We start from the raw sequence: 27,988 nt of genomic DNA, 5'->3' as shown, positions 1-27,988 counted from the left end.
CGAACTTGGGTCCTAGGCTTAGGGGAATAAAACAAAAGAAATCGCACCGAGGATGACAAATAGTTAATTAATTTCCTTTGTTTTATTGCCCTAAGCCTCGGAGCCAAGTTAGAATTTTTATATACCAATATAGGCCCATCCATTGTTTATTTGAAAATCGAAATGATTATTAATAGTATCTACATTCCATGAATCACCCTTGAGAACACGTCGAGCAATCTTAAAGAAATGCGTGTAGCTCAAATATAATCAGTAAATTATAAAAGAAAAAAAATGGATAAAAAGATAAAAGTTCGCCTTTGTCAAAGATCGAAATTTTTTTTGCCTCGGCATCAAAGCGAGTCCTGTGAAATTAGTTACGGGCTCGATAAACAGCCGCTAAAAACAGTGACCCCGCCCTCTTCCCCCTGGAAAGAACAAAAACCTTATTCGTAGTTTACCGTTAATTTCAGATTGAAACTTTCATTAAAATGTCAAATGAACAAGCAAACAAAACAAGTCTCCATTTTTCGTGCAACAATCGCACTTACGTAATACGTTAATCAAGAAATGTAAAATGATATATGCGGACGCCATATTGACTAACCCAGTGACTGCACTAGCCTTATCTACTGGTCGGCAGAATTACCACAGAAACTTGACGGACGATAGAAAGACCCCTCATTTGCATACCTGGTGCATAATCTTACCACCCACTTCGACTCGCAAGTTGCTATGGCAATTCACCGGTCAAAAATGAAACCAGTCTAAAACAAGTACTTCCTGTTTTCCTCAATCTTCTCACAACGTTTATGCGAAATTCCTTGTTAGCTTGCATTAAAACACTTTTTTAAACTAAGAACCAAATAAGACAAATCCATCTAAATTAATGATTATTTTATTCATATTCGCCAGAAAAATCTGTTAATAATGCAATATTCAATCTAAAATGTGACTGTTCCACAAAACGCACAAATCCATGTATTTTACAGCAAATATTTTACGAGACTACTTGTTTCCTTCAGAGTTTCTTTGAAGCACATTACTCATCAACTGTTCTTCTAATAATTTTATAATTTCATGTCTCCCTTTCTGTTGACTTTTCTTTTGACTTTCTAACTTCACAGCATCTCGTAGTCTCTCAAGCGTGTCTTGATATTTTTCTACCATTGACTGTAGTTTCTCATCTTTGATGTTGTATTTGGCAATCTTTTCGCGGCCTGTCTTCTGAATTAGTTCTTTAAAATGGTGCACCTCGTCGCTATGGAGAAGAGTAATGGCCGTTCCTAACGATATAAACACCAAAAGTCAGACTTGTACCCAGTCGCTATTTACGGGTCAGATTGGATTGTTTCAAAGGGAAAGCGGTCTGGATCGAGTGCAACGCGCGAGGATTTATGGAAAGAGGCAGGGAAAAAAATAACAACGTTATATTTCCTTCGACCCCTCCCATGAAACCCCACACGACCCTAGTATCTAATCTTCTCTTTCCAAAACACGTTAACAGCGACTGAATACGAGTCTGACCAAAAGTGGCGAGAGGAAACAATATTACTAAAAAAGAGAAAAAATATAGAGACTAAAAGATTCACTTGAATTCTTGTTATCCTGAAACTTCGTGCCCAAAACGCTTGTTCTATTTTGTTCTAGAGGATTGTCGTATGCAATTCATTGTATATTCTGTGGCATTTGAGGCCCGTCCACCCTAAGCCGGAGAATTTGAAAACGGGAGTGAAAGCGCATCAAATCTTTTCCGTCCACACTACGCAGGAGAAATTTGAAAACGCAACAATCACTGGTCATTTTGGATTTGTGTTTGAGGAAAATTCAGTCAGGGAAATCACATGATGATGTCATCGTGATGTCATCGTGATGTCATCGTTTTCGAAAAGCTCCGTTTTCAAAATGTTTTCTGTCCACGTTAAGACGCAAAGCCGGCGTTTTCAAATTCGTCCGGTTTGAAAACCGCTTTCCAAAAGCTCCGTTTTCGTGACGGATTAGTGTGGACGGTAGGCCTAACCGTAGAAAATAAGCTGCGTTTTTCAAATTTCTCCGGCGTAGAGTGGATGGGGCCTGAGAATACAACATGGAAATTAGGAAACTGAACTTCCAATAATAAGCGGGGAAAGTTGCATTTTTTGCTTGTTTATGTCGGATTCCATTGTAGCATTTTTTTTTATACAAATTTTGTAAAAACTAGAAAATATTGATGCAATCTATCCCGAAGCTTTGTTGCACGCGGCGGCGCGTCTGAGGACGTTTTCCCGCCATCTCACTTAAATGACGCGTACGACTATCATCCGGGTACTTTCGTACATGTGTCATCAAATAATGGCACTGATTGATCAGCCATTCAATTCTCACATCTCACAAGAGCGTGAACCCAATTTACCTTTATTTCCCGCTCTCGCTGTCCTCCCCACACGGTGAATGTAGCTTCTGACGTAGTTGGGTACGTCATAACTTATGACGTATGACACATCCTGTATGTCCATTCCCCTCGCCATGGCGTCGGAACAGATAAGAAGTTGTAGTTTGCCGATTTTAAAGTCGCGTAAGATTCCTTTTCTCTGCCTAGGAGTCAAGCTTGAGGAGTATTCTGCAACTTGTACACCACCATACAGCTTCACGAGTAGATAAAGTCTACAGAAAATGACAAATTATTGTTGTTAAATTTAAGGATGAAGGCTGCATATGAGCCAAGTGACCCATCAGGCCGGAGCTTATCCCAGTTTCTGTAGCATAATGCGACTAGGAGTATTTCTACTCCCCCCTGGATGGGATGCTAGTCCATCGCAGGGTTACCCTTAGCATTAAATTCGTCAGTATCCATTTACACAGCAGGGTGGAGAGAGGCACTGTGAGAGTAAAGTGTCTTAGCCAAGAAAACAACACAATATCCATGGCCAGGGCTTGAACCCAGACCGCTTGATCTGGATTTGAGCACACTAACCATAACACCACCATGCCTTCCTACATTAAAGGACTACGCAAAATTACTTGACCTACAAACAGGACTGTCAGACAAACCCACCACATTTTCCTATCTAATCAACCATAGCAAGAGAAAATCATAATCTCTTGACCATACTACATGTAGTAACAACGTCATAAAACTGTCAGAAGACAACTTTGGACGTTTTCTGACGTTAGGAGAATGCCTAGAATGTAGACCACTGAAAAACAATGTGGTTTATCTATTTTTTTAAATACAATGTTTAAATTAAGCTGGTGTATCAATGCAAAATCGAAAGGTGGAGCATGAGCGACGTCGCAAAAGATCACTTTTTCCCCTTGAGACCAACAGGATTTTTTCAGAAATTTCATCCCAAAAGTCCCAATTTACATTTCACGACACTCTGGTTTCTGTTTACTGGAAAATGTTGCAACAATAAAAAAATCTGAAAATCATTTTGGGTCGCACTACATTTTCATGGTATACTTTCATCGACTTTAGCTGTAGACCAATGAACGCTGGAGAATTCTGTCAGTTATGGATTTTTGTTTTTTTAAGGGCATTTTGAGTTGTTTTGGCTGAGTAGCAAATTAGCTCAAAACTGAAGGAAACCTGAAAATAGTAGTTTGCAAAGACAGAAAAACTCCAGAGACAATAACAAACTGTAATGAAACAAGGATGGTTAATGATGGAGAAGATTAAAATTGATTACAAATGATAAAATTGAAAAATTTAGGCTAAACTTTTCAAGATGTGCAAACCGTGACATAGCTCCTTTAAGAGCTGCGAAGGTGCAAGAGCTCAGAAGTTGGGATGATGTCAGTTTGAAACACAACTACATGCATTACCTGTGGGTAGCCTCCAGGGAAGATGCAAAACACAAAACTCGCTGAAACTTCAGTTGGGTTAAAAAGTACAACACCATTAGAGGCTTCTCTCCATTGTTACACACTGTCATATATTCTGATAATCCTTCGGGAATGCTGTAACGACCAGCTGTTGTCGCATCTAAGGAAATCAAGCAATCACATAGAAGTTTAATGCACGTAGATAACCGAAAACACAAATTATTACAAACACATATTTGTGACATTCCTAATTAACGTGAAATGAATGGTCAGTTTGGACAGTGTAGAGTTTCTTTTGAACAAAAATAAATGTATATAGCCACTAAGACAGTCAGGAGCTACAGAACATTGAAAATTTAAACATATTTTGACTAAATGTTATGATTTCACATCTGGAAATAAGTCAGTCAAGCTGCTGTGTACCTCTTTACAGTATAAAGGACTAACAAAAAAGATGTATAATTATTATAGATTAATAGATTTTTGAGTGTTTGTAGATCAGTTACACTAGATGTACATGGGCTAATAACTGACTGTACTGCCATCGCTAAGTAAAAAGTTTGAAGTTTCTTTGCTTGAATCTACAATACTTATCTCTGGGCTAAGGAGAGTTGAGGACAGTTGAGCTGTAGTCAAACAGCCCGAGAGTATTTTTTTCAAGAAATTAAAGTAGTATATATTACTTAGCTCTTATTAAGCGAGCAGGAGGTCTGTATGGAAGAATCATGACCAAGGTTGTAAGTACAGACCAAATGCACTAAGGTTTGTACACTTGACTAAGGTCAAGATTCTTCAATATAGACTGACTAAGCCTGGTTGACAAAATGTTTATCATATGGCAAACAAGAAAAATTTAATTTGTTTAATGTAACTGGTATTTTGCTAGTGAACGGCAATGAGCTGAATTTAAATCTGTCAAAGTTTGCTTGTCCTTTTTATCTTTCTTTCTTATCAGGCTTTTTGGCCCCTCCATTTAAAAAAGAAAATAGTCAATATTTTTGTATTTTAGTTTGCAACTTTTTCATCGCAAAATGTAACTGGTCTAGATGCTGGTTTAGATGGGAAAGTCTACATTGAGGCCAATATCAATTTCAGCCAATCAAATTCATAAATTCGGTAGTTCCCAGTCCATGTGAGACATGGCCATATAATAACTGTAGTATATATAAACAATAGCCTCCATTTGGCATGAAAATATGCTAGGATATTTGTCTGCGGACATTATCTGTTCCAAGAAGCGAACAATTTTCTGAGATCATAGCTTGAGGAAAACTGTGAGCTTCGAGGAACAGATAATGTCCAAGGACAAATATCCGAGCATATTTTCACCCCAAATGGAGGCTAGTGTGTTTATTATCCTTCAAATATTTTTCGCAATACGTGCAGTTTTGAAAATTGGGGAATAAAAACGCGCCATGTGACCGAATATTCCCCAGCCAAAACTGGGGAATATTCGGTCACATGGCGCGTTTAGACCAATTGCGCACAAGCGAAAATATTTGATAGAGTATAATAGAAATTAACTTCACAAATGTTAAGATGACACAGCATGAGACATCTTGTACCTGCAGTAGATTCTCCACTGTTGTTTGTTTGATTGACACTTGCTGTCACAGTAAACAGGATTGGTTGATACAGTTGCAGAGGAGCAAGCTTTTCAGGGCTGTGTGTCATTGTTGCCGAGAACAACAACTTCTGTAAGGGAAGCTGGATACTGGCAAAACTAGCTGCAGTATGCAATCCTGGGGGACTCCTGATCGTTTGGAGGCTACAAGAGACAGGCCTGCAATTGAGGACACAATATTTTGAAGTACTCGGTAATGATTAAATAAACTTCGCTTAAATGCTACTTAAGGAAAAAGACCTAGCATTTACAGTTGTTCTGCAATTCGTATGGAGGGCACAATGCTTTTGAATGAATAATACTTTGTCTAGTGTTATCATCCTGGTGAGACTAGTTCTTCCTTTGTCAGGACTCGTTGACTGATACTTTGAACACCTAAATTTACTGGATGTTTACGATAATTTGTTCTGAATGATCAACTTGATCAAAATGTCAGTCACCAACAACAGTCCTTTCCTGTACTACACTCACCCAGATGATGAGAAAATACTGTGGCAAATGCCTCTTTGATATGTTGTATTGATTTATCAGCTTGTAATGCACACCAAACCTGTCATTCTTGAAGACACCACTTGTAGATTGCCTGTGATAAGCAGCCTTGAGTACTTTACTGAGCCAGCCATGATAAGACTGATCCAAGAGACGGTCAGCTTCATCAATCACTAGGAACCTTACATGATGAAGAGTGAAGTTTGGAGTTGACGAGATGTGATCAACTAACCTCCCAGGTGTACAGATGAGAATATCAACACGGCTGCTACTGCTGCAAGAGCTGAAATAATGCAAAGACTACTGTAAGTTCATAAAGTAACAATCCCCTAGGGTAACCCAAAATACCGAGCTTTAGTCTTTAGACCCCCAATATGAACTATGTCCACAGACTACCCTACAGGCCTCCTCTATGGTACCACAAGCTGACATGAGTGGTCTATCGACAAAACCAGTAAGTCAGATCTTTACTTATTATTTATCATTTTATTTTAGAAGTGGTCCTTAGAAGGGGTTTGTGAGCCCATCCCTGGGGTAGTCCATGGACCCTGTCTGCAGTGGGGAACAACAGACTGAGGGTCAGTATTTTCTGGTTACCTGATCTCCTGATCTCTGATGGACAAATCACCATCATTAAGAAAAAGCAAACCTCACCTAGGACTAACAAGCTGTTCCTGATCTTTAGCAAAAGATTTTGATCCAGAAGCCAGTCCCACCCGTAAGTTTGTTCCCTCAGTAAACAATTCAAAAACTTGTTTGACCTGGTTTGCAAGATCTTTAGTGGGAAGGATGACCAAGGCTCGCAAGTGACATACCACCCTTCTTAACAGACTCTGCACAATAGGTAACACATATGCAAGAGTCTTGCCACTTCCAGTGGGTGCCGACACACATATGTCACTAGGTTGATAACCACCAATGCCAAAACAACTGGTAGTTTCCATCTGAGATAGTATGGCAGGGATCACAGCACTCTGAACAGGAAATAAGAGATTTATATCATGCTGTTGCAGTTTTCTGATTATATGTGCAGCCAAGTAAGGAATTTTTTCTACAGGAATCAAATTTCTGCTTAAGTCAGAATTGATAGTTGTAGGTTTAGCAAGCCAGTCAGGCAATACTCTCTGCACTTTTTTGACTTCTTTGTCTTTTTTCTGACCTCCGATAACAGTAAATCCTGTTTCTTTACTGTTTTCTTCTGGTGTTTCCCCTAGAGTTTCCTCTAGGCTATATTGTTTTTCTTGAGTAATGTCGTCTGGTTTATGCTCACTATTTCTTTCATTGTTTAACATTCTTTCCTCTTTTGACACACCTTTATTCTTGTATCTTTTCGCATCCTTCTTTTTCGTAACTTTAGTCACTTTAATCCCTTCTGAATTATCCGCCGAGATGTCAGATTCAACAGAAAGCTCCGTAACATCGTCCATTGATGTACCTTCCTCTGGAGACCTTTTCTTCTTTTTCTTGTCTGATTTTTCTTTTGCATGTTTTCTTTTCTTTTCCTTGGCTTTCTTAGGTAAGCTTACTTCTTCTTGCGCGTCAGACTTTAGCTTTTTGAGGCTCAAAATTTCCATGCCGTTCGAACTCACGTGGTTATTTTTTTCATGATCCAGAGATTGCCTTTTTCTCTTTCGATCTGCGATGACACATTGTAATTGGGCAAGTCTTGAAGTTTCATCCCGTTGAACACACTCATCTTCATCATCTCCCATGTACCGATCTACCTTGAAAAGATCCATTTTAAAGGAAATTTCCAATAATATTACAAGCAATCCTAAAGGTTTGCCAAACTGGACGCCATCTTTTCTTTTTGGGCAGAGAGTAGACTGGGTATGAAAAAATCCGCTGAGCAAAAGCTGACGGTGAAGTGTTACTCAAGAAGAGAGCATGGGGAACAACTAAGACGCAAAATTCTGATTGGTTGGATGTTTTAAAGGTAATGCAGCCGGTGCGTAGAGAGGTTCATGCAGTTCTCTCTAAAAAGGTTTCCAAATATATCCAGTTTTCTTGTTGAACACCCCCTCCCAAGACAATCGAGGTCAGGTATTGTTTGTGTACTCTAGTCGGCACTTATTACTATTTGAAGAAAATACTTTTTATCATTAATTCAGGCTTTTCATTGACTCAACCGGCTTGGGAAGTGTGGTTTTATATTTTACCAATTGAATTACTATGAGGAATTTGAAGCAACCCAAACAGTTTCTGGATAAGGTTTGTCCTTTATCAGGCCAACGATATTTTGGGGCTCAAGAGACAAGACTGAAATAAGATAACAGAAGACAAAGGACAAAGTTTTGTTTCAATTCAAAAAACATGCTGCACACCACCCAAATGTTAGGAGAGTCTACCCCCTGCGAGTAAGCAATTCATATACACATAATTCCATGTTTTGATTCTCGAGTAGTTATTATCAATGGTGTATTGTTGTGAACTTGATTGTAAACGTGGGAGGTACTGCACACAAGCCAAAAACTTAGGTCAGTCCATCCGTCAGTCCAACTGTTTTTGTCAATCGTCTTGTCTGTCAGGCAGTCAATTAATCTTCTGTAGAGGTTACCATTCTTTAAAGTGCCTATGAAGTAAAAACTAATTGCTGCTGATTTGAAAGGCTTTTCAAAGTAAAGAAGAATGGCGTTTTCCTTTCTGGAATATCTCTTTTCATTTTAGAGATATTCACGTTTTTGTATTATAAGTGATGACGTCATAGGTGGTTCCACTAAAACGGTTCCACACTCAATCAAGAATATCTCTAGAAATATTAACGCAGTGTTCTTTAAACTTGACACCAGAAATGTACATCACAAAAGAAACAAAATGATACCCGTCGTGCCATCGCCATGACAACAGTTATGCCGCTGGTCCTGTTTTAATTAAAACTAACATTACCAGATTTTATCTTAAACAAGGATCTTCCACTCCCGACAATCTACTGGGGAGAGTTAAGATAATATGGGAATCATGTGTGTTCCCAGCATGACCCTCTGTCCCTTTTCGAAGGGTTGCAAATTGGCATATTTGGTTTTTCACAGAGAGACTGGAGCCAAAAGTGTTGCCATGGCAACAACACAGAAGGTGTCGTTCTGTTTCCTTTGTGATGCGCATTTGTGGTGCCAAGTTTGAAGAACACTGCTCCAATATTTCTAGAGATATTCTTGATTCAGTGTTTTACTGTTCAAGTGGAACCACCTATGACGTCATCACTTTCCTCATTTGCATATTACAAAAACGTAAATATTTCTAGAACGAAAAAAGATATTCTAAAAAGGGAAATGCCATTCTTCTTTACTTTGATAAGCCTTTCAAATAAGTGGCAATTATTTTTTACTTCATAGGCACTTTAAACACACATAAGACACATCAACAACAGGTACAATGTTAATACTCTCTTTATTATTGATGTCAATTTCCTGCTTCCCCAATAAAAATACCACGCAACAGGCATGGCAAGACTAACTACAACATTCACTTACACTGAGATAGAGTCATTTTAGAATTAAATCTCATACATTTCTTGTGCTCTTAGAATGACTGTGTGATGTTTGAGGGCAATATAGGTATGACAAGAGATGGCTCTAAGGAATGTGAAGTTGCTTTGCAACTTAACTTCTCTAATCAAAAAATTGTCTGAAAAGTTGTTGGTTTCTGACTATTTGATTCAATAAAGTACAAACTCTAATTTACACCCACAGCCTCAGTTGGTCTTTCCTGTGTGTCAGCTTGTTTTGGAGTACGGGAATAATAATAATGTCACAAGTCTCTGAAAAAAGTTGGGGAGGAGACTAAAATAATTTTAACTAAGAGGAGATCTTCCATTTATTTTACAAACAATCATTCGAGTGAAAATTTGGAAAGTGGGGATGTTTTTCTGCGAAACACAAGATTCTCATCAACTTGTCACTTTCCCTTAGAAATGAATAATCTAACATACGAACAACTACGCACGTATTTCAGATATTCATCTACCATCCCTTCCCCTGTAAAGTCCTCCATGCACTAATTTCAGCCACTTGAAATAGTGACAGCATATGACATTTCTCTCCAAGTCTGTTAGCATTTAAGATTATTCCTTTGGTGCGGATTGTCACTGGCATTGTAAGACACCAAACAGGAGGTATAAGTTACAGCATTTAAGGCAGAGTCATTGCAAGGCTTTACACTATCTCGTATTTTTCCACTGAAAACCCAACTTCTTGTGAAAACTTGACAGGCTTCTCTTCATCGACTGAAGTGACCTCTGTAATCTGAAAATAAATGAAAAATGTTCACATTTGTTAGCACAGGATCACAACAACTATTTGAAAGAAGTCATAACCAAAACCCTTCACTTTCTCAACCTGACAGCAGTTTCCCGTGTAGACTGCAAGGAGTCTGTTTTTTCGTCCATACCACCCATTGATGTTCATGTTTGCAGATGAACACTCCTCTGACTTTAAGAGCAAAGACCACCAGCTTGCAAAATCGTTTAGTCACAATGGAACTGAAAGGGTTATTAAAACCCCTACTTTCTTAAGGCTTTTAATCAGGATCCAAAAAGAAGGTGTCTAAACTTTAAGGCCAGCAAGTCAACAATCCAAAAAATATATATTTTAATATATTCATGTATGTCCATCTTCCTAAAAGCCTCCCTCCCATAAGGAACTTCCCCTGGAAGGGGAAACCTCCCACAAAGAAGACATTCCTATCAGAGAACACATCCCAATTTAAAGGAACAACTCCTGTACAAGGACACTGCCCATAAGAACAACAGGAGAACAGCAGGGAGTATTTTACATATTGTTGCTCATAGCTGCATGAACGTCAACTGCAGCAAGGCTGAAAATTTAATTTTCCATGGCAGTCAAGACTGTAAATGTTATCTATTACATAGTACAAAGAGGTTCTGTTAAAATTACCTTAAGGTCACAGTATGATTTTCTTGATGAGAAGGTCACTGAAACTGGAAAGAAATCACCAGGGTGTCCAGCAATGCTAAATTCCATGCTACCACTTTTGTTTGATGTGTCGATTACTGGCAGCTGCCACTCAAGTAAGGAATGCTTGTGATCATAGTGGTACTCGCCATCAACTTCTCCTACAACTGGTCCACCAACACCATGTCTGCAATCAACACACAATGGCAGCATTTAGATTACATGTAGGACCAGAAATGTCACAGCCTATACATCGCATTTTGTTGTTATTGTTCCTATGTGACAACAATGTTCAAAACTGCCAGCTATATTCTATACAACTACATGTACCTCACTTCAAGAACTTTTTTTGTGACAACTTTATGTTGCAATTTAAAACTCCTTCAGCTACACGACGATAGCAATACAATAGTTATGCATCATTATGGTTCACCACTAGATTTTCTCTAATTCTTATTGGTTTAAATTGATCACAGTAATGGGATAGGGTTCATTGGTGGAGAGACACTATCAGCCCATAGTGACTGTCATGAAAATTTTGCTAATAACAAGCAAGCTTATAGAAAAAGGAAATTGAAAAATTGATTGATCTGCATTTAGTGGGTTTTTGTATGTTTTTTTTTCAGATTTTACACTTGGCTTTCACACCTTTCATAGAAAAAAGGTGAAAATAACTCAATATGATTTTTGAACTGGAACGTGGAAGAAAAGACAACAGAGCGTTTGTCTTGGAATAGTTGCCCCATGGAAATTAAACGTTTTTAAAACTAGCATATTTGCTTCTTTGCTTCGTATGTGTTTTAAGAACAAATTGTTCAAATAGTGGTGTCTTTTTTCTTTGCTTTGATGGAGGAGGGAAACCTTCTTAATCTTTATTTAAAAAATACAATGTATACAAGGTATCTTAAAAGTTAATCTTAAAGAATGTCTGAGTTGAAATGATTAGCCACCTCACGTTCATCAGTGGCCAAAGTAAGGACTCTGTTAATATTCCTCATACTTTTACAAATCAAGCAATGATTGTACTGACTTGCCTTATTACTGAGGGCACATGTTTTACTGTATACAACCTTAGCAGTCACAATAAGCTACTGATGGCACTTTTCGTCCATTATGTAGGGTTCCCAGAGAGGGGACACAATTACATGTTCCCTTGATTCCTTAAAATTTGACTTACTCTATTCACAAAGTACTTCCCTCTTAGTAACTTGCCATTCCCAAACATTGTTACAGAGTTCCCATCAACAGAAGAGACATCCCTTGTTCCCCCATATTTATCAAAAGAATATCATAATATTATGTTCCCTTGAAATCAACAATCATACTGAATTACATTGCATTCCCTTGTTCCCAAAAACTGCTGGAGGCCCTTGTTATATACACAAATAACCTACATGTATAATGTTTTTCAAGGCTTGTGGCATTGGGGCATGTTGCCTACTGTTCGAGGGCAAGAGTAGTGAGTAACCGTATCAACACCTGGTTATCACGGCTGTGTACATATGCATTACAGTATATCATGGTTATTGCACGTAAACTACTCACGGGACAGGGATTGAAATGACAACGTCATTTAGCTCCAGATTTTCTTGGAGGAGTTCATATTCTATGTTGACATCACATTGTCCGTCATTTTCTGAAGGCCAGCAGTTGACTGAGGGAGAAGAGAAACAAACAATATCAACATTGTCACTGTGTTAACATGAATCATTACCGCAGTTATCTGATGACTTTTAAAATACTATGCCTGTGTTAAGCCTGCAGCCTTGTAAAAGGAAAGGGCCAATCTAGCCCTTTTTTCATTTTTCTGGGGCCATCTCTGATTGCAATGTGGGATTCCTGTAATGGCACAGTCTGGTGGAAACACTGAATGCAAGTTCTGCATTTTCCTTGTTCTCAGCATGCTACCAGGTACCTTGGTTGTCCTTCTTATTTTAAAATCAACTTTTCAAATTCTAATTTAATTTGAATAGGCCCAGGGGTGTAGCCAGGGGGGGGGGGGGGGGGGCAGGGTCCTGGGGTGCCTGTGAACTTCCCTTTTGTAAGCCTTTTTTTTTTAGCGAACAACCTACAACAGGTGACGAAAACGACATGACAATCTGCCGAGTACCCTCACTTTGACACAGTGTGACTCTCCCTCTGAAAAATCCTGGCTACGCCTCCAATAGGCCTACATAGACATAAACATAGACAGACATAGTTTATTTTACTTGGTCGCACACTTAGCTATCAATGGTAACCATGCATCGCAAAGACCTACAAGACACATCAGCTAGTTTACAGGTGCACCAAGAAAATAAAATAACAAAGTAAAAATGAAAACCAGCAAACAACTTACAGGTTCACATGGCTTTACCCTCTAAACAATAGTAATTCTTAAGAAATAGAAAACATGTACCGTGTTTCTATCAAGTTATAGAAACACGAGTGGAAGTTTGGGAGAACGAGAAGTGCTGTGGGAACATGAGTTGCAGGCAAGTGTTTCCACAGCTTTTTCGAGTTCTCCCAAACTTTCACGAGTGTTTCTATAACTTAATAGAAACACAGAGAACATGTTTTCTACTTCTGTTAGAAAACACCACAACAAAAAAAGGAAAACATCTTGTTAACTTTGATTATCACAATGTAAATTCTCTTTGCTCGCGTCATCATTACGTCAACAGCTCGTGCTAGTTCTGTGTTTCTATCGAATCAATCAGCGCACATATTTTCTTAGGACTGTTTTCTAATATATAATATTATCGTCATCTTACTTGATAACGGCATTAGTGCTTCGTCTGTACTCTGTAGTCTCCACTTCAACACACCAATTTCGGAATTAAGAGGAAACGGTTTGTTTGGTTGCTTGAGACCTATTATGGATTCTTGACTGAATAACTTCTTGTCTATGTTTGGATGTGTCTGAAAGCAACAATTCAAATAAAAAGTTACACCCTACCCAGCATACATGAAGTCAATCAAATGTTCAAAAATCAAACTCAATCAAACTCATTCCGTGAATTCAGTTTGATTGAGTTCAGCATTGAACACGAAATCAAACACCAAACTTTGTGTGAGAACAAATCGAACCCAGTCCATCAGATTGTGTTTTATTGACTTCTGCAATCAAACTCAATCGAACACAATTCAATCCAATCCAATGGATTGTGTTTGATATTGTGTTCAGTGAATAAATTTGTTTGAACAAACAGTCATGTTATGTAGTCTGAAAAACAGGAATTTACACGTAAAACATGTTATACTATTAAAAGTAACTCAAGCTTCCAAAAACTTGTTATTAATTTTCAGAACCAGTTATACAAAAATCAAGAGTTCGGAAAACAAATGTTTGATTGGGTTCAATTATCCAATTATTTCTGCCTGTGTTCCATTTCATTTGATTGCCAAATTCAATCAAACTCAATCCATGGATTGGGTTCGACTGACTTTGATTGGGGTTTGATTGGTGACTGATTTTCAGTTTGATTGACTATGCTTGGAGCCTAGAAAAACACAGGGGATTTGAAATGTCAAAGAATTCAAACTCTTAGAAGAACACTCTGACCCAGCTTTACAAGATTCAGAACTAACAAGACTGTTAACATCGGGCTTTGGAAGGGAAACATCATTGGACTTCCTATTACAAACCTTTTAAGACTCTTGCACATATTTCAAGAGTTCCCATATTTTATTGGTAAGCTATTTATTTACTGTACATGTAATTTCAACATTTTCATGCGAGGGTTTTTGAGATCTTGGCCCTGATTAGTGGCTTTACAAGTGAAAGAGGATAACTTGCGAAAGATGGAGACTTAAAACCGCTGTATTTGCAATGATACAGAGAAGTTTCTTTGCCTCATGTGAACAACAGACTCAAGTGTCTTACTTAAACCTTTGTTTTCCTTTTTAGAAATGAACAGTACACATAAGCTTCACTTAAAAAGTTCTGTTTTGCATTTTCTTTTATATTTTTGAGTTTTATTTCTTGCAAAACAATGTACATGAGTGACTTCATGATTGTGCATCCCGCCAAAGTTTTCACGCGTGTGCAAGTTACACACATTTTTCGCACACTGCCATAAAACACCTGAAACTGACCGTTGGATCAATGCAAATACTATTTAAAGCATGAAAGTTACCTGCATTTGGAATCCTTTGTCGTCATTGTTTTCCAAGCTAAGCCGTATTTTTCCAAACTGAGCATCTGCCACTCTCAGAAGTACAAGACCTCTGATTTCCATGTTCTGCAGACCACCATCTCTTCCTGCAGTCAATGTTATCTTCTCGTCAACCTTTATGTGGACGCTGGAATTAGAAAATAAATCAATACGCACATATCTTTGCCTTTGTTTAATCTAATTTAATTTGTTTGGTTTAATTAAATTTTATAACTTGGTATGAAGTCTAATTTAATTTCAGCTTTATTACAGCATTTTTTGCACGACTCTATAAGCTACTAAACTTTAAATTTTAATTGTGTAAAAATAAAGGTTGTCTGTCTGTCTGCACAATCATGTGACATTTTCCAGCGTTAATGTGCTCTCGGCCCTGGCCAAGTGGGCTCGCAAGTAGACCCAAGTTTTCAACTTGCCTCTACTTGCAAGTCCGTTTGGCCAGGGCTTAACAAGACACATGTTCAAGACAAATCTATCTTACCTTCCCATTTGGACTGATGGTGTTGTTGTCGTCTTTGCAGTTGAAGTTAATTTTGTCTTGGAACTTACTACATCTGAAAGAACAAGAGTATTGATCCAACTGATCCAACTGAGTTACGGTAGTTCCTCTTTCATTCAAACAGAACAAACACTTTACAATATACATGAACGTGCCCTTTATAAGGACTAATCTGCCTCAACTAATCTACCTAGACAGTGTTTCTAGAGTTTGACTTTGAAGGAAGAGGTTGCTGTTTTGAAACCATCATTTGGGAGCCACTTTTAGAAACGAAGTGGAAATTATAGTATTAAATTTAAGGTTACTTCCCACGTTCAAGAGCCCCCCCCCCCCCCCCCCCCGCCGAAAAAAAAAATTTTCCTTTTATTTGACAAAATTGAAGTCAATCATTTTACCTAATGTTTACAAAAGTAAAAGTTACATGTACAAATCTCAAAAAACGGTCAAGTTATTTAGAAAAAAATGCATTTTGAAATAAAGTCAATAAATCATGTGATCTATTTGTTATTGTGCTTATACTGTAGGTACATTTGCTGGCTGGATTTGAAAATGTTTGAATCTATTGTTTCAGTTGTGCCATCTGATTGGTTTTCATTGTCTGGGTGGCCTCGATTTCAGTAAACGCACTGTAAAAGAAAAACTCACTTGAATCATATTTTTCTCATAAACTAAATTTATGAAGCCTTCTTCTGATATATAGTTTGTTAGGGTTTTTATTGAAACCGGAACATGTATGAATTTTTCCCTGAAAGACACCCCTGAACGTGGGAAGTAACTTTACGACAAAATCTGACTAAATTTTAAAAATGTTGACTGGACTGTGAGTGGACATGTGCTGACTGATGCAATGATGATTTACTGCATCAAACACATTTCTCAGTAAAAATGAGGTTTTATGGGACATGCACTGAATGTTTGGTGATTAAATTGTTTACTATTCTCACCTGTACCCTCTGATCTCAACTTGTCCACAAAGCTGTCAACATCCTTTGATTTACTTCCTAACTTCATTGCCTTTCCAGTGCCAGCAGTTCTGGATCAAAATAAAGCAATCAGCTTACTGATTATACTGGCTGCGAGAATCTGACTCTGATGAAGTTAGACAGAAGCCAACGAAAATCCAGAAAAGAAAAGCAACAGATCGGATTGCCAAAAAATCTTAGCAGCATTGGAAGCAGCATTTGACTGTATGTTTCTAAAGATGTATCTCAGTTTGTGATCACCTGTTTGACACCATTACACAATCACAAGATATGGTCGTGATAAACATGGATTACAAAGTAGACTTCGACAGTCAATATCCTAATGGCCTCTGAATCAGGGTTAAAGATGCCTAGCCCAATTCATAAAATGTTGTTTTCACTTTTTAATTCTTCCAGCTAATTGCGGGTCTTCAAACAAATGCCTGACAATCTAAGAGGACTGTCGAGTAAATTACCTTGTGGGATAAGATGGTTTTGGAGGTGTAGGATCAACGACGGTAACATCATTAACCACAGGGACAGCTGAATCACGACCTCCACCGCCAAAACCTCCAAATCCTGCCATATTTCCTTTGAAACCTTTGCCTTTTGTGGCAGCTGTTCTGGCAGCCTGTAACTCTTTTGCCTTCTTTTTCATCTCTTCTTTGGCTTCACGCATTTGGTTCTAAAATAATGTTTAGATTGTAAAGAAAGTGTAAGGAGTTGTGCTTAAAATATATCTTAAGTGTAAAGACTGCACTCTGAGAAATCGCTGACAAGATAAACTTGGTCTCAGCTGTAAAGTAAGTTACAAAAACAATGTACAGCTGTATACGCTGATGTTACAGACTAGATTACAGGTTAATGTCAAGTCAAGAACACTCGCTAATAAGTCATAAGACTTATTCGCAGGAAAGACGACTTCAAATTTTAGAGAGTGGTACAGTAGAATATAGCCCACTAAACTGACCAATCACAGCCAGTGTAGTAGATGAGAGATATCATAACAGGCCATTTTCAACTTTCCTTGTACCTCTGTTTCAAAACAAGTCTTTGTGCAAAACCTTTCATAAGAAAATTAGATTTATTTACATGAAAATGAACTTGCAGGTGAAACTCATTTTCACACGAATGGTTTGCACCAAGACTTGTTCTGACACAGAGGCAAACGGCAACTCAGAAAAGGCCTGTCATGGCTAATCTTACTCTCCCACGCATCAAGTTAAATTGAAACTTGCCTCTCTCACAGCACGGAACACCTTCTCCTCATGACTGTCCATCTCAGTAAATGTTCGGATTTGTGCAAGATTTACATTTTCGCGATAGCCAAGAGCAACAATCTCGTCAAAAGCGAAGATAAGTGAGAACGCATTCTCTACTATCTCAGATTCTTCCATAACTTTGCAGTATTCTGGAATCTGAAAACAGGAATGACGACAGGTTACTAACTTGTTAAACAAAATCTTACAACTGATAAAGATATCACTTAACAACAACATTCAGCTTTTAAATACAACAAATTAATTTTAAAAACTTCAATTCTATTTGGTGTCTAATTTAATCATAACTATTGTTACAGATGACAATTTTTCCATTTTGCAAAACTAAGTAATATGTGTAAGCAAACATTTTAAATACTGGTGATGTGCCTGCTTACAAATTTTTAGTGCATTTTTGCGCTAACCAAATCACAACCCCTTGAAAATACTAAACTGCTAAATACAAAATCTGAAAACGCATTAAATGTTTTCTGTCCACACTATGCCAGAGAAATTTGAAAATGCAATAATCACTGATCATTTTGGACCTGTGTTTGAGGAAAACTCACATAGGGAAATCACATGATCATCGTAACATCATTGTTTTCGAAAAACTCTGTTTTCAAAATGTTTTCCATCTACACTAAAATACAAAGCCAGCGTTTTCAAATTCCTCCAGTTTTCGAAAAGCTCTGTTTTCATGAGATATTAATATGGATGGTTAGCCTAACCGTCGAAATAAAGCTGTGTCTTCAGATGTCTCCGGCATAGTGTGGACAGGACCTGAAAGCCACATGGGTCAATACCATTGGTTCATTACAGTAGCTACTACATTAATGAGATATAACAATAATGCACTGCTTCTTACCACACGAGAAAATAATCTCAAAGTCTCTAGATCTTCTAAAATGTTGCTGGCTTTAGTGGTGATGAGAAGCATGTAGAGTTTCTCAAGTGGCTGGTACACATATCTGACACTTTCCGTTTCAACAAACGTGTGCTGTTTTCCGGTATTCATCAGTTTTGGAAATGCAGCGAGAAGACCCTCCACACGTGATCGTGTCATTTCTACAAACTGACGTGACACAATAGCTGTGGAGTAGGATGCCAAATAAAGTTTACGATTTTATGTAATTGCCAGTGATACTATTATGAGTGCATAAAGAGTATACATGTGTATATAAATTACATGTATGTGAACTTAAACCTCATATACATGTATTGTAATATTGTTCACATATATATCACTGCTCTCCGTATATAAACAGTATAATAGTTGAGCAAAATTTTCCTAGAAATACTGTCATTCAGGCAAAGCCAATAAGTGTACAAGTTTTAATCAAAGCAAATAACCCCCAACAAAGCACATCTATAACACGAAATATACAAATAGAAAAGGCCCGCATACCTTTCCCTGTTTTGGTGCATATTGCTGCAGCGAGAAGAACCTGCAAACAAAATCGTTAAAAGTAAAATAATCTGATCACTTGTTTCCGCGACAAAATTAGCCTGCGCCGAAGCAATGATCTTTAACTTAAGCTCATAATTATTAAACTTTTATTTGAATGGTGATTCATCATTTTCACTTATCTTTTTAGTGGTTCAACGAGAAACTAACAATATCCCAAGAATGTTTGCTTGCAAAGAGAAAAATAATTGTCCCATTCGGGAAAAGAGCGTCCATGAAACATCTTTAATTGTCTGACATGTGTGTAAAATGTCTTCCCATGGCATCATATGAGTTCAATGTTCCGTTACTAAACAATGCAATAACTCGATTTTCGGGCGTAAAAAGTACATAGACGTAGGGAACGATAAATGAACTTACCATTTTGATTATCAATTCCTATTTTACAGTAAATCAGGCCTCTTAGAGGCCAAAACTATCGCTATTTTGGAGCCTTCTTCTGTCGCCACGTCCTCAAAAGATTCGTGGAGGATAGCCACAAAGAATTCTGGGGAAAAATGATACTGCGCATGTACGAAATCCTCTCCGAAATGTTAGTACCCAGGTTCCAGTTTCTAGAATCACCGATTTGATTCAATGCGACAGACTGGAACAAAATTTTTAAGAACCCCGGAGAGGACCCGAACATTACCCTACAAATACCGTAGACTGCCGCTTAAAGCCCTGGAATTTTTTCGTAAGGGCTTTTTGATGGGCTTATAAACCGAGGGGCTTAGAATCGGAATAGAAAACCGTTTCGAAGCGAGCTATAGCTGCTTAAGTTGGTCCAAGAGAAACTGAGGGACCTCATTTTCTCATTTTCTCTTGGTTGGTCGAATTAAAATGGACGTCCGTTGTTCATGCGTCTGTCTCGTTAATGATCATGAATTTCGTCATAACATTGTCAAAGTAGCTGTGGATCCACGAGGCGATAGCCAAGTGGATCCGCAGACTACTTTGACAGTGTTATGAGCGCGCGAGAATTTGTGCAACTATCCGGTAAAAATAGGTTTTTCATTCACTGGTAAAAACCTTTAAAACATAATAGAACAAATTCAGAATTAGGAAAGCTAGAACGGGACTTACATCCGGGGGGACTCATAACAGGATGTAGTTTTTGGTTTACTGGTAGATGGGCTTATAATCGGGGGGGGGGGAGTTTATAGGTTGTGGGGGGCTTAATTAAAGCGGAAATTTACGTTAGTTCTCGAACAGTCAAACTCACAGGCCTTGTTGAAAACTGATGAACGGCCAACATTTGAAACTGAAAAATGAGAAAAACTCTGCATTTTGACTGCCTGTCAGTACTGTCAAAAGAGGTCTTGGTAGAATCTGTTTCTCCGACAGCTGTCTCCCGGAAGTAAGCTCCTAAATTTGATATAATTACTCCAGCCCAACTTTAGACTCTGATAATCTTCAAAATCTTTTCTAACAGCTTGTAATCACTTTTTCACAAAATACGAAACCCACGCTCAGTAAAGAATGAAAATAAATTAGTGAGGGTAATTACTGGCAAGCTCATCACATAAATCACAATAACCTGAGAATAGAAACTGAAACAATTTGCGGTTTTTGGCGAATTATATTTCTGGCCTTAGTTTCGAATGTAGTTAATCGCAAAATACTGCAAATAATTATTTTTCCAATCGTTTTCTGACACCATTTAAAATACTAGGATATAGGAAAGCCGAGTGAAATACACGAAACTAAACCAAATGTCCATAGGATCTTGCACAAACAAATTTCGTCTTCCCGAAATGGAGAATGTTACGTTAACAAGCATAAAACTTTACCGTACACGCTGTTTATAAAAGAAATTCCACCAGGATCGGCCGCGTCGTAAATAATTTATGCGTCGTTGACGCTTTGTTGTTTTGGGGATAATTATCTTCTGCATAAATTCTCGTAAGACTTCCGTACAGTCCGACTCGAAACACTCCTGATTAATAGTATTTCGTCGTGGCTAGCTCCGTAGAATAAGGTGAGTAAATCTATTAATTCCTCAATAGCGAGTTGATTAACTTCACTTACTGAAGTAACGGAAAAGCAAATACCCCATTCTCAAGTATACTAACACAGCCGGCTAAATTTTTAACCGGTGCTGTTTATCGCTTTCGTTGTGCCTTCACAATGTATTGTATTTTAGCTCCGTCGCACTCCACTTTCAGGATATCTAAAAGACCAATATGAAAAAACTGTCCTTTGACTAAAAAGCTATTTTTAAAATTAAACGACAGAAGGCTTATAACTAAATAACTTTTGATTCCCGTAAAAAGTGAAACAATGCTATATTTATATTCAATCTGTTACACTATGGAGGCTCTCCGCTCTATATATTGAATTGCTCCCCGTGTCGAAGCACAGTTTTTCCGATTCAAGATAACAACAAAACACAACAAGTTTAATCGAAATTTATATTTTCCTTGAGTAGAACCTAAAAAACTTTTAATTACGGTTAAAAAAATACTCAGGATAAACACATAGGTGATTTAAGCAACGAAACACCTTTATTTCTCACGGTTAATTAATTCGGTTTTCTTTTCGAACTTAGTGATCAAATCTACTGTGTTGGATCAAAGTGATTTTAATTCCGGATCAGGAATCCTGGCCATAAGTTTTAACAATCACCCCCGATTTGTTTTTAACAGTGACTCTAAATTTGTGGTACAAATTTCAGTGGGTAAATCAAGACCATGTAAAATATATCTCAGATGAGATAAGAAAAATATACTTGGCTTATCTTCATAATAGCTCTTTTTCAAAGCTATCTAACAAAGAGAAATTGAAACGATCTGCATCAGAATTGGTTCCAAACTCATTGTACAATAAAATGAAGTAAAAGGTGGTCTTTGAAAGGCAATATAACCCAAACAAACCATTTGGGAAATTTTCAATTTATTCTTCGTACGATCAAGAATTCTTTTGACAATTATCATGATAAAAACACTCAGACCGCATGTATTGTACTGAGACTAAATTTCTACCGTTGAAAATTTGTTATCTTTGTTCCATTTCCACGGGTTGGAAGTGGAAATAATTAGCTGTTTATTGGCCGCGCTGAAAATCAGTCACTTAAACACGAGGTACTGAACTACGACGAACGCGAAAAAAGTACAAAGGCCTCGCGATACACTGAAGCTGATAAACTAGAAGAAGTTCTGCTAAAAGTTCTTCAGACAATGTGAGTTGTTTTCAATCGTGCAAATTGTTCAAGTCACAGACATTTGTTTTCCTTTATAATAAGTTTATACATTAAATTGCCTTAAAGCGCTTTTAAGACCACTTTCTACTCATCCACTACTTTAGAACCAATCAAACACCCGCGTCAACTAATTCGACCAATCAGGAATGAGCTTGGTTACACGCCATTTAGAGGATATTGCTGAGCCTGCAGTTTTCGTTAGTCATCGATGTTACTAAGCAACATGAAAACTCCTGAGGTGAGCTCATGATTTTTCGCGGTGAGGTGGGCAACGCATTCTCCAGGTTTTTTGAGACACCTTCAACTGTTTGGATCAGCTATGTCAAAAGTACGGTGGCCCGCAACTGTCACGGCAAAACAAAAAGTCAAGGCACTACAAACTTAACTCACGGCAAGATAATGTTATCTGATGGCAAAACAAAATTAACTCACGGCAGTACACCATTAATTCACGGCAAAACGAAATTAACTCACGGCAAAAAAAACATTAATTCACGGCAAAACGAATTTAACTCACGGCAGAATACCCCTAATTCACGGCAAAACAAAGAAAACGAGTTGGTCAGCGGTTGTTATTTGCTTTTCAAATGGTATGTCGTGTAACAGTAACCCACTGCTCGCCGTGAGTTAATTTCTTTTTGCCGTGAATTAATGATGTACTGCCGTGAGTTGATTTTGTTTTGCCGTCAGATAACATTATCTTGCCGCGAGTTAAGTTTGTAGTGCCGTGACTTTTTGTTTTGCCGTGACAGTTGTGGGCCACTGTACAAAAGCGTCAAGTGAAAATTCCATGAAGATTTAATAGCTTGAATCCTAGGGTACTTGCACCCCAGAGTAAAATGTGAGGAGGGGAGATTGGTTACGAACAGTAACAGTGCCCGGAAGTGAAGTTCGAGAAAAGTCAAGTACAGGAAACATCTTTTCCCAGATTTGAATTTTAGATTTTTTTTAACGGAAAAAATTGCATGAATAATTTTATTCCAAAAAAAAATTATATCACTAACGGCAGATTTGTATTTACGGTGTTGTATTAGCTCCGATCCTTCTAAAGTGAGCGGTTGTACCGTGTAAAAACATGAACATAAGTTTAGCCCGAAGTGATGTTGACTCAGTAAATATAGGTGTAACAGTGAAAACAACAGTCAATTTGCTGCTTAAAAATTATATGCACACACAATTTCGTATGCAAATGACTGTTCGGAGTCAAGCAAACAGGGGAAATAATTTTAACAACCCACCAGTCATTTACGCAAATGTTTTCGAATACTTCGAACGTTGTGACGTTAGGGAGGCACGCTTAAAAAATAATCAGCGATCAAGTAAGTGAAAAAGCAGTCTGTTTTAAATTTTTGAAAATTTATCGTGAGCTCCTGGTCGAGAAAATTCATTTGTTTGAATGGAATAGGCGAATGAGTTGAAACAGAGTATTTAGAAATCAGTTAACGGATGAATATTTTAACACTTTGAAGATGTACCACGGCGCTTTTTGTACGCGCAAACCGTTTTCGAGTAATGAAGATTTATGTGCTAAGTTATTGAGCGGAGTGTTGAGTTAAAGCGCACGATTTCGATCGAAGTGAGTTTGTTGTTCTAGTTGTGAGATGTGACCGACGTTGCCTGATGTTACGGCCATGACACAAAAGGGACGGCAATTTTATGAGTAGGTTCTAATTCATCGAGATTTCATGTCGCGTTTATTCGCGAGCAAGATCTTACGGAAAGATCGAAAGATGGATTAGATGGTCGAAAACTGTTGTTAAGTTGACACGCGTATAAAACGCTTTCAAGGCCATACTGGATGGCTCGCTATTTCATCCGGATAATAAAGCGAACTTCCAGTTTCTTCTAATGCAAATCATTATCAGCATAGAAGTCACATCTCAATCTAGTTGTCTTGCTAATACAGCTCACGATTTTCGCAGTAAAAATAAGGATAAATATTGAAAATAGCCGAACAGACGTGAGTTCGATAGCGACAGTAATGGAGTTTAATCTATATGTTATCTATAGTAATTGAATGCAAGCAAACTCTTTTTTATTTTCATCTTTTCCTTTCATTTTTAAGTAGCAGCCATGCCAGGTAATTGCAGGTTCCACTCGCCCATTTTGATAGACAGTTTATTTAAATCTTTATGATTTTTTGGCAACTGTTGTAAAGATGAGAAAACATTTGCAAAAACACTTCTGTTTTTTTTTTTTCACTATTATAGCATTGGCTACCCCGTCTTTTTTCCTAAAAATCCTCACAGAATAATCAAGTTTGAAAAATAGCCGGGAGGCATTAAAAAAACAAAACAAAATTTTCGCCCTGTAGGGAATATAAAGCCGAATTATTAGGAATGGTGATTTTAACATATTTTTTTTGTATCTCAGGAAAACGCCAAGCAGCTTAATTGAACAGGTAAAATGTCTTTTTCTTCACGGGAGATAAAGAACGACCAATTTGCCAGAAATTTCAAGTCTTTTTTTTCTCACTATGTCTTTTTACTAATTATTATTTGTCCAAAAACCCATAAAAAACAATTTAAATTTCATCAACACAAACAAATACATAGTTGTTCAAGGAAAATAGGATCGAATGTTTCAGTACGTGTTCACGCAGCGGAACACGTATCCTCATGAAGCCGGGAGTTTTAAATTCTAGCAAGAGGGGAACAGAACAGAGATAATTGTGAGTATAAATGATCAGGGAGGACTCTAGATCTTTCGTTTTATCCTTCCCTTCCTAGCACCTTTAGACGGTATAGAAGGCTACAGAAGGCCTAGTACCTCAGTACTGGTACCTGTTTGGTACGCTTCGGTAGTATATCAAGCGAGTTTGGCTTAGCCGTGGTTCGTATTTTGACGAACATGTTTTGCCGCCGAAGCGAACCAAAGAAAGGTACAGTTAAGTAATTACCAAATCGTACCCAAATTCAGCCAAGTCACTATGATATGGAAGACATATCAGGTCAATAACTTGATATCGCAAAATATCAGGACAGTAGACACGGCTTCTAATTGGCTAATAGCAATTTGGGTACGGCAAACGGCTATAGCTAGAATCTCTATTCAGGAGCTGAGGTATATGGGGCGGGAGAGTTGCCTCCTTCGTAACATTGACGAGGATATCTGGTTAGACAGAGTCTTGCTTCTCGGTTTTTCTCAGAATATGTCAGTATTAGCTATGAGTGTCGTCTGACTTCATACATCCAGTGCATCTTTCCACGCGATGTTGCGATGTAATACGCTCGGATATTTAGTAGATTCCTGCATTTTGTGGATTTGCATTTTTTGTTCATTTTGATTTGTCAATGAATTACACCAGCTTTGGCCATTTTGTGTGTTGCGTGAGGTTCCGTGTTACAAAAACAGCGGGGAAACTGTTTTGTTGAGGGCAGACCAATTTAGCCAAATTAATCTCGAGAAGAAAAAGCTTTGTTGAATGGTCTTACATAATTACCTTTTAAACGTTCTTTGGAATGTCCCAATTGAACTTATTGAAAGGAACATAAGTGTACTTGTTGTGGTTGACATAAGACGGATCTCAAAGAAATTTAATCTCTTGACTAAACACAGGTGACAGTAGATATTCTTGCCCTGTATCACATCGTCATGAAGACTTCAGTGCGCTTAAATTAATTTTTAAGTGGGCTGCGTGCTCGGCGACTACACGCAATTTCGTTGGCCCGGGACGATGACAAAATACTGTAGTCAAAATACTCGAGCGACGAAAAAGGGCTGGGCGCATTTTTCTCCTATTTTTCTGAGGACTTCGCCGCACATTTTCGTGGCTTCGCCGCATCGTAGCTGTTATTTAACCATCGCGCGAGAAAAGTACCAGCAGCAACATAGACACTGCAACGCGCGCGTATCCAGCAAGCGGTTAGAGAAAACACGCGGGAAATTAAAAGCTACGGACCTCGACGCCAAGAGTCGATGCTGGCCTGAGTGTTCTGTTAATTTTTCAAGTGGTCTTAATAACCGCGAAGAGACACAAACCAAACATCTGGATTCATGAACATAGTTCGTTGAAGGGCTGCCAGGGCTGGATGGGAAGCTGGTCAGACTAGCTGAACAATGGCGCTGTTTTAGATGATTTCAATTAGTGAGTGAAGAGAACGATACAACAGCATTTCGACTTGAAATAGTATGAGCTAAATGCCTTGAAACATAGGTAAGGGAATGAAAAATCGTTGTTGACTCGTGGAACAGTACTACAACATGGTCCGATATGCGCCTCTTAGTTTTGATAACGCTATAAACAGCAATGGACACAGAAAATATTAGTCCGAGATTTTACTTTGGTTGTAGAGTCTTAGGGAGTTTCCTACAGAAAGCTACAAAGACCTCTTTAAAATCTGGTTTGCGATAGCTAATACGTGAGCCTGTATTTCATAACAGGAAAAGTGTACTTCGTATCAGGTCTAATTCACATGGTATGCGAATATCGCGCGAATCCATGTCGTACTGAGTTGTTGAAAAACATCGCAGAAACGTCCATATAACTCCCCACGGCAAGCGAAGCGAGCGAGGAAAGATAAATTCGATTCAAACAAAGCTTATGTGAAGTCTTATCATCAACAAACACGGTTTCCAAAATATTGCTTTCCCATTTGTTACGAGGTTTTATCACCCGGTGCATATCTTGTTATTGCACAGGTTCCCATAATAAGACACCTGTTATCTCTATAGGGGCAGCTGATAATTAATGATATCTACACCGTATTTAAATAACGAAGTTGTATTGTGTCATGTTTTGGCGCATTTCAAGCGATCATCAGAGCTAAAACATGTCAATTAGTGATTTCCCTTCACTTCAGAGGAAAAGATTTATCTCACGAATGACAAGAGATCTGTTGTTTTACTGCTTCAGGGATGCCTTAGAGTGAACAGGGAATGGTGTACCTTTGTTGGCGTGGAGAGCTGCATATGTCATACTTGCCCTTCATAAGAAAAGGTGAGCGGGTCGTCTGTTTGACGGTTGCTATTTAAAGACGAATTACCTTGGAGGTAGTTCGGTTAGTCGTGATTGACTTCTTTCAATCTTCGTTCAGTAAAATGTTATGAAAATTTCTTTGATCTTCCCCCCACCATTATGGCTTATTGATTGAAATTACATCGCTGTTTCTAACTATCAAAGTCTAGCATCTGTTTCTCAACTACAAATTAAGTTCCGATATAACATCCCTCAGTAATTTATCTTACAGAAACCGATTTCGCCCGATCGAATTCTAATGGAACGAACGCTAACAAATCTCCTTGTTTTTTTAATCTGAACGCTCTTGTACGAGAATAACAAACAGAAACTGCAAGGTTTTGGTACGAAATTATAAATAAATAATGTGCATCGCCAAGTTATGACAGATATGGTTTTTTAGAAAAATTGAAAAGTAATGTTCAATATTTTCGCAACTGGTAAAGGACTTGCAAAGTTGACCAGTTAAAATCTCGATAGAAGATCCCCTTCGTTATGAGCAAAGAAACCACATAGACACTTTTAATTCTGAGGTAGAATACGTTTTCGCTCGTTTTACAATTTTTCTTTTGTTTTGTGTGAGTATGGAAATTAACGAAGTCACGGAATCAAAAAGCGTTATAATTAGGGTAGAGTGACATAACAATAACGAGTAATTCATTCAAAATAGCGAAAACGTCAAATTATCACAAAACATGAAAA

General features: G+C 38.0%; 2 protein-coding genes across 2 annotated transcripts; both read right to left on the bottom strand.

Annotated features, from left to right (window-relative positions):
• Window positions 1-29: 29 nt before the first annotated feature.
• LOC145491627 (ATP-dependent RNA helicase DDX51-like) lies at window positions 30-9,198 on the bottom strand. Its single transcript, XM_081470837.1, has 6 exons — window positions 6,551-9,198; window positions 5,958-6,179; window positions 5,349-5,566; window positions 3,784-3,943; window positions 2,372-2,622; window positions 30-1,265 (listed from the first exon to the last, which is right to left on the bottom strand). Exons 1-6 carry the CDS (start codon window positions 7,633-7,635, stop codon window positions 988-990), a joined length of 2,214 nt encoding a protein of 737 aa, XP_081326963.1. The 5' UTR covers window positions 7,636-9,198; the 3' UTR covers window positions 30-987.
• A 66-nt stretch (window positions 9,199-9,264) lies between these two features.
• Window positions 9,265-19,640, bottom strand: LOC145491628 (coatomer subunit delta-like). Its single transcript, XM_081470838.1, has 12 exons — window positions 19,509-19,640; window positions 19,089-19,128; window positions 18,549-18,772; window positions 17,660-17,839; window positions 16,898-17,106; window positions 16,404-16,492; window positions 15,442-15,514; window positions 14,925-15,090; window positions 13,560-13,707; window positions 12,352-12,460; window positions 10,789-10,993; window positions 9,265-10,137 (listed from the first exon to the last, which is right to left on the bottom strand). Exons 1-12 carry the CDS (start codon window positions 19,509-19,511, stop codon window positions 10,048-10,050), a joined length of 1,536 nt encoding a protein of 511 aa, XP_081326964.1. The 5' UTR covers window positions 19,512-19,640; the 3' UTR covers window positions 9,265-10,047.
• Between the last annotated feature and the right edge of the window lie 8,348 nt (window positions 19,641-27,988).

Source organism: Orbicella franksi, chromosome 7, assembly GCF_964199315.1.
Source record: "Orbicella franksi chromosome 7, jaOrbFran1.1, whole genome shotgun sequence".
Taxonomy (NCBI): domain Eukaryota; kingdom Metazoa; phylum Cnidaria; class Anthozoa; order Scleractinia; family Merulinidae; genus Orbicella; species Orbicella franksi.
Note: the sequence above shows the minus strand (reverse complement) of the source record. Positions and strands in the feature narration are given on the sequence as shown.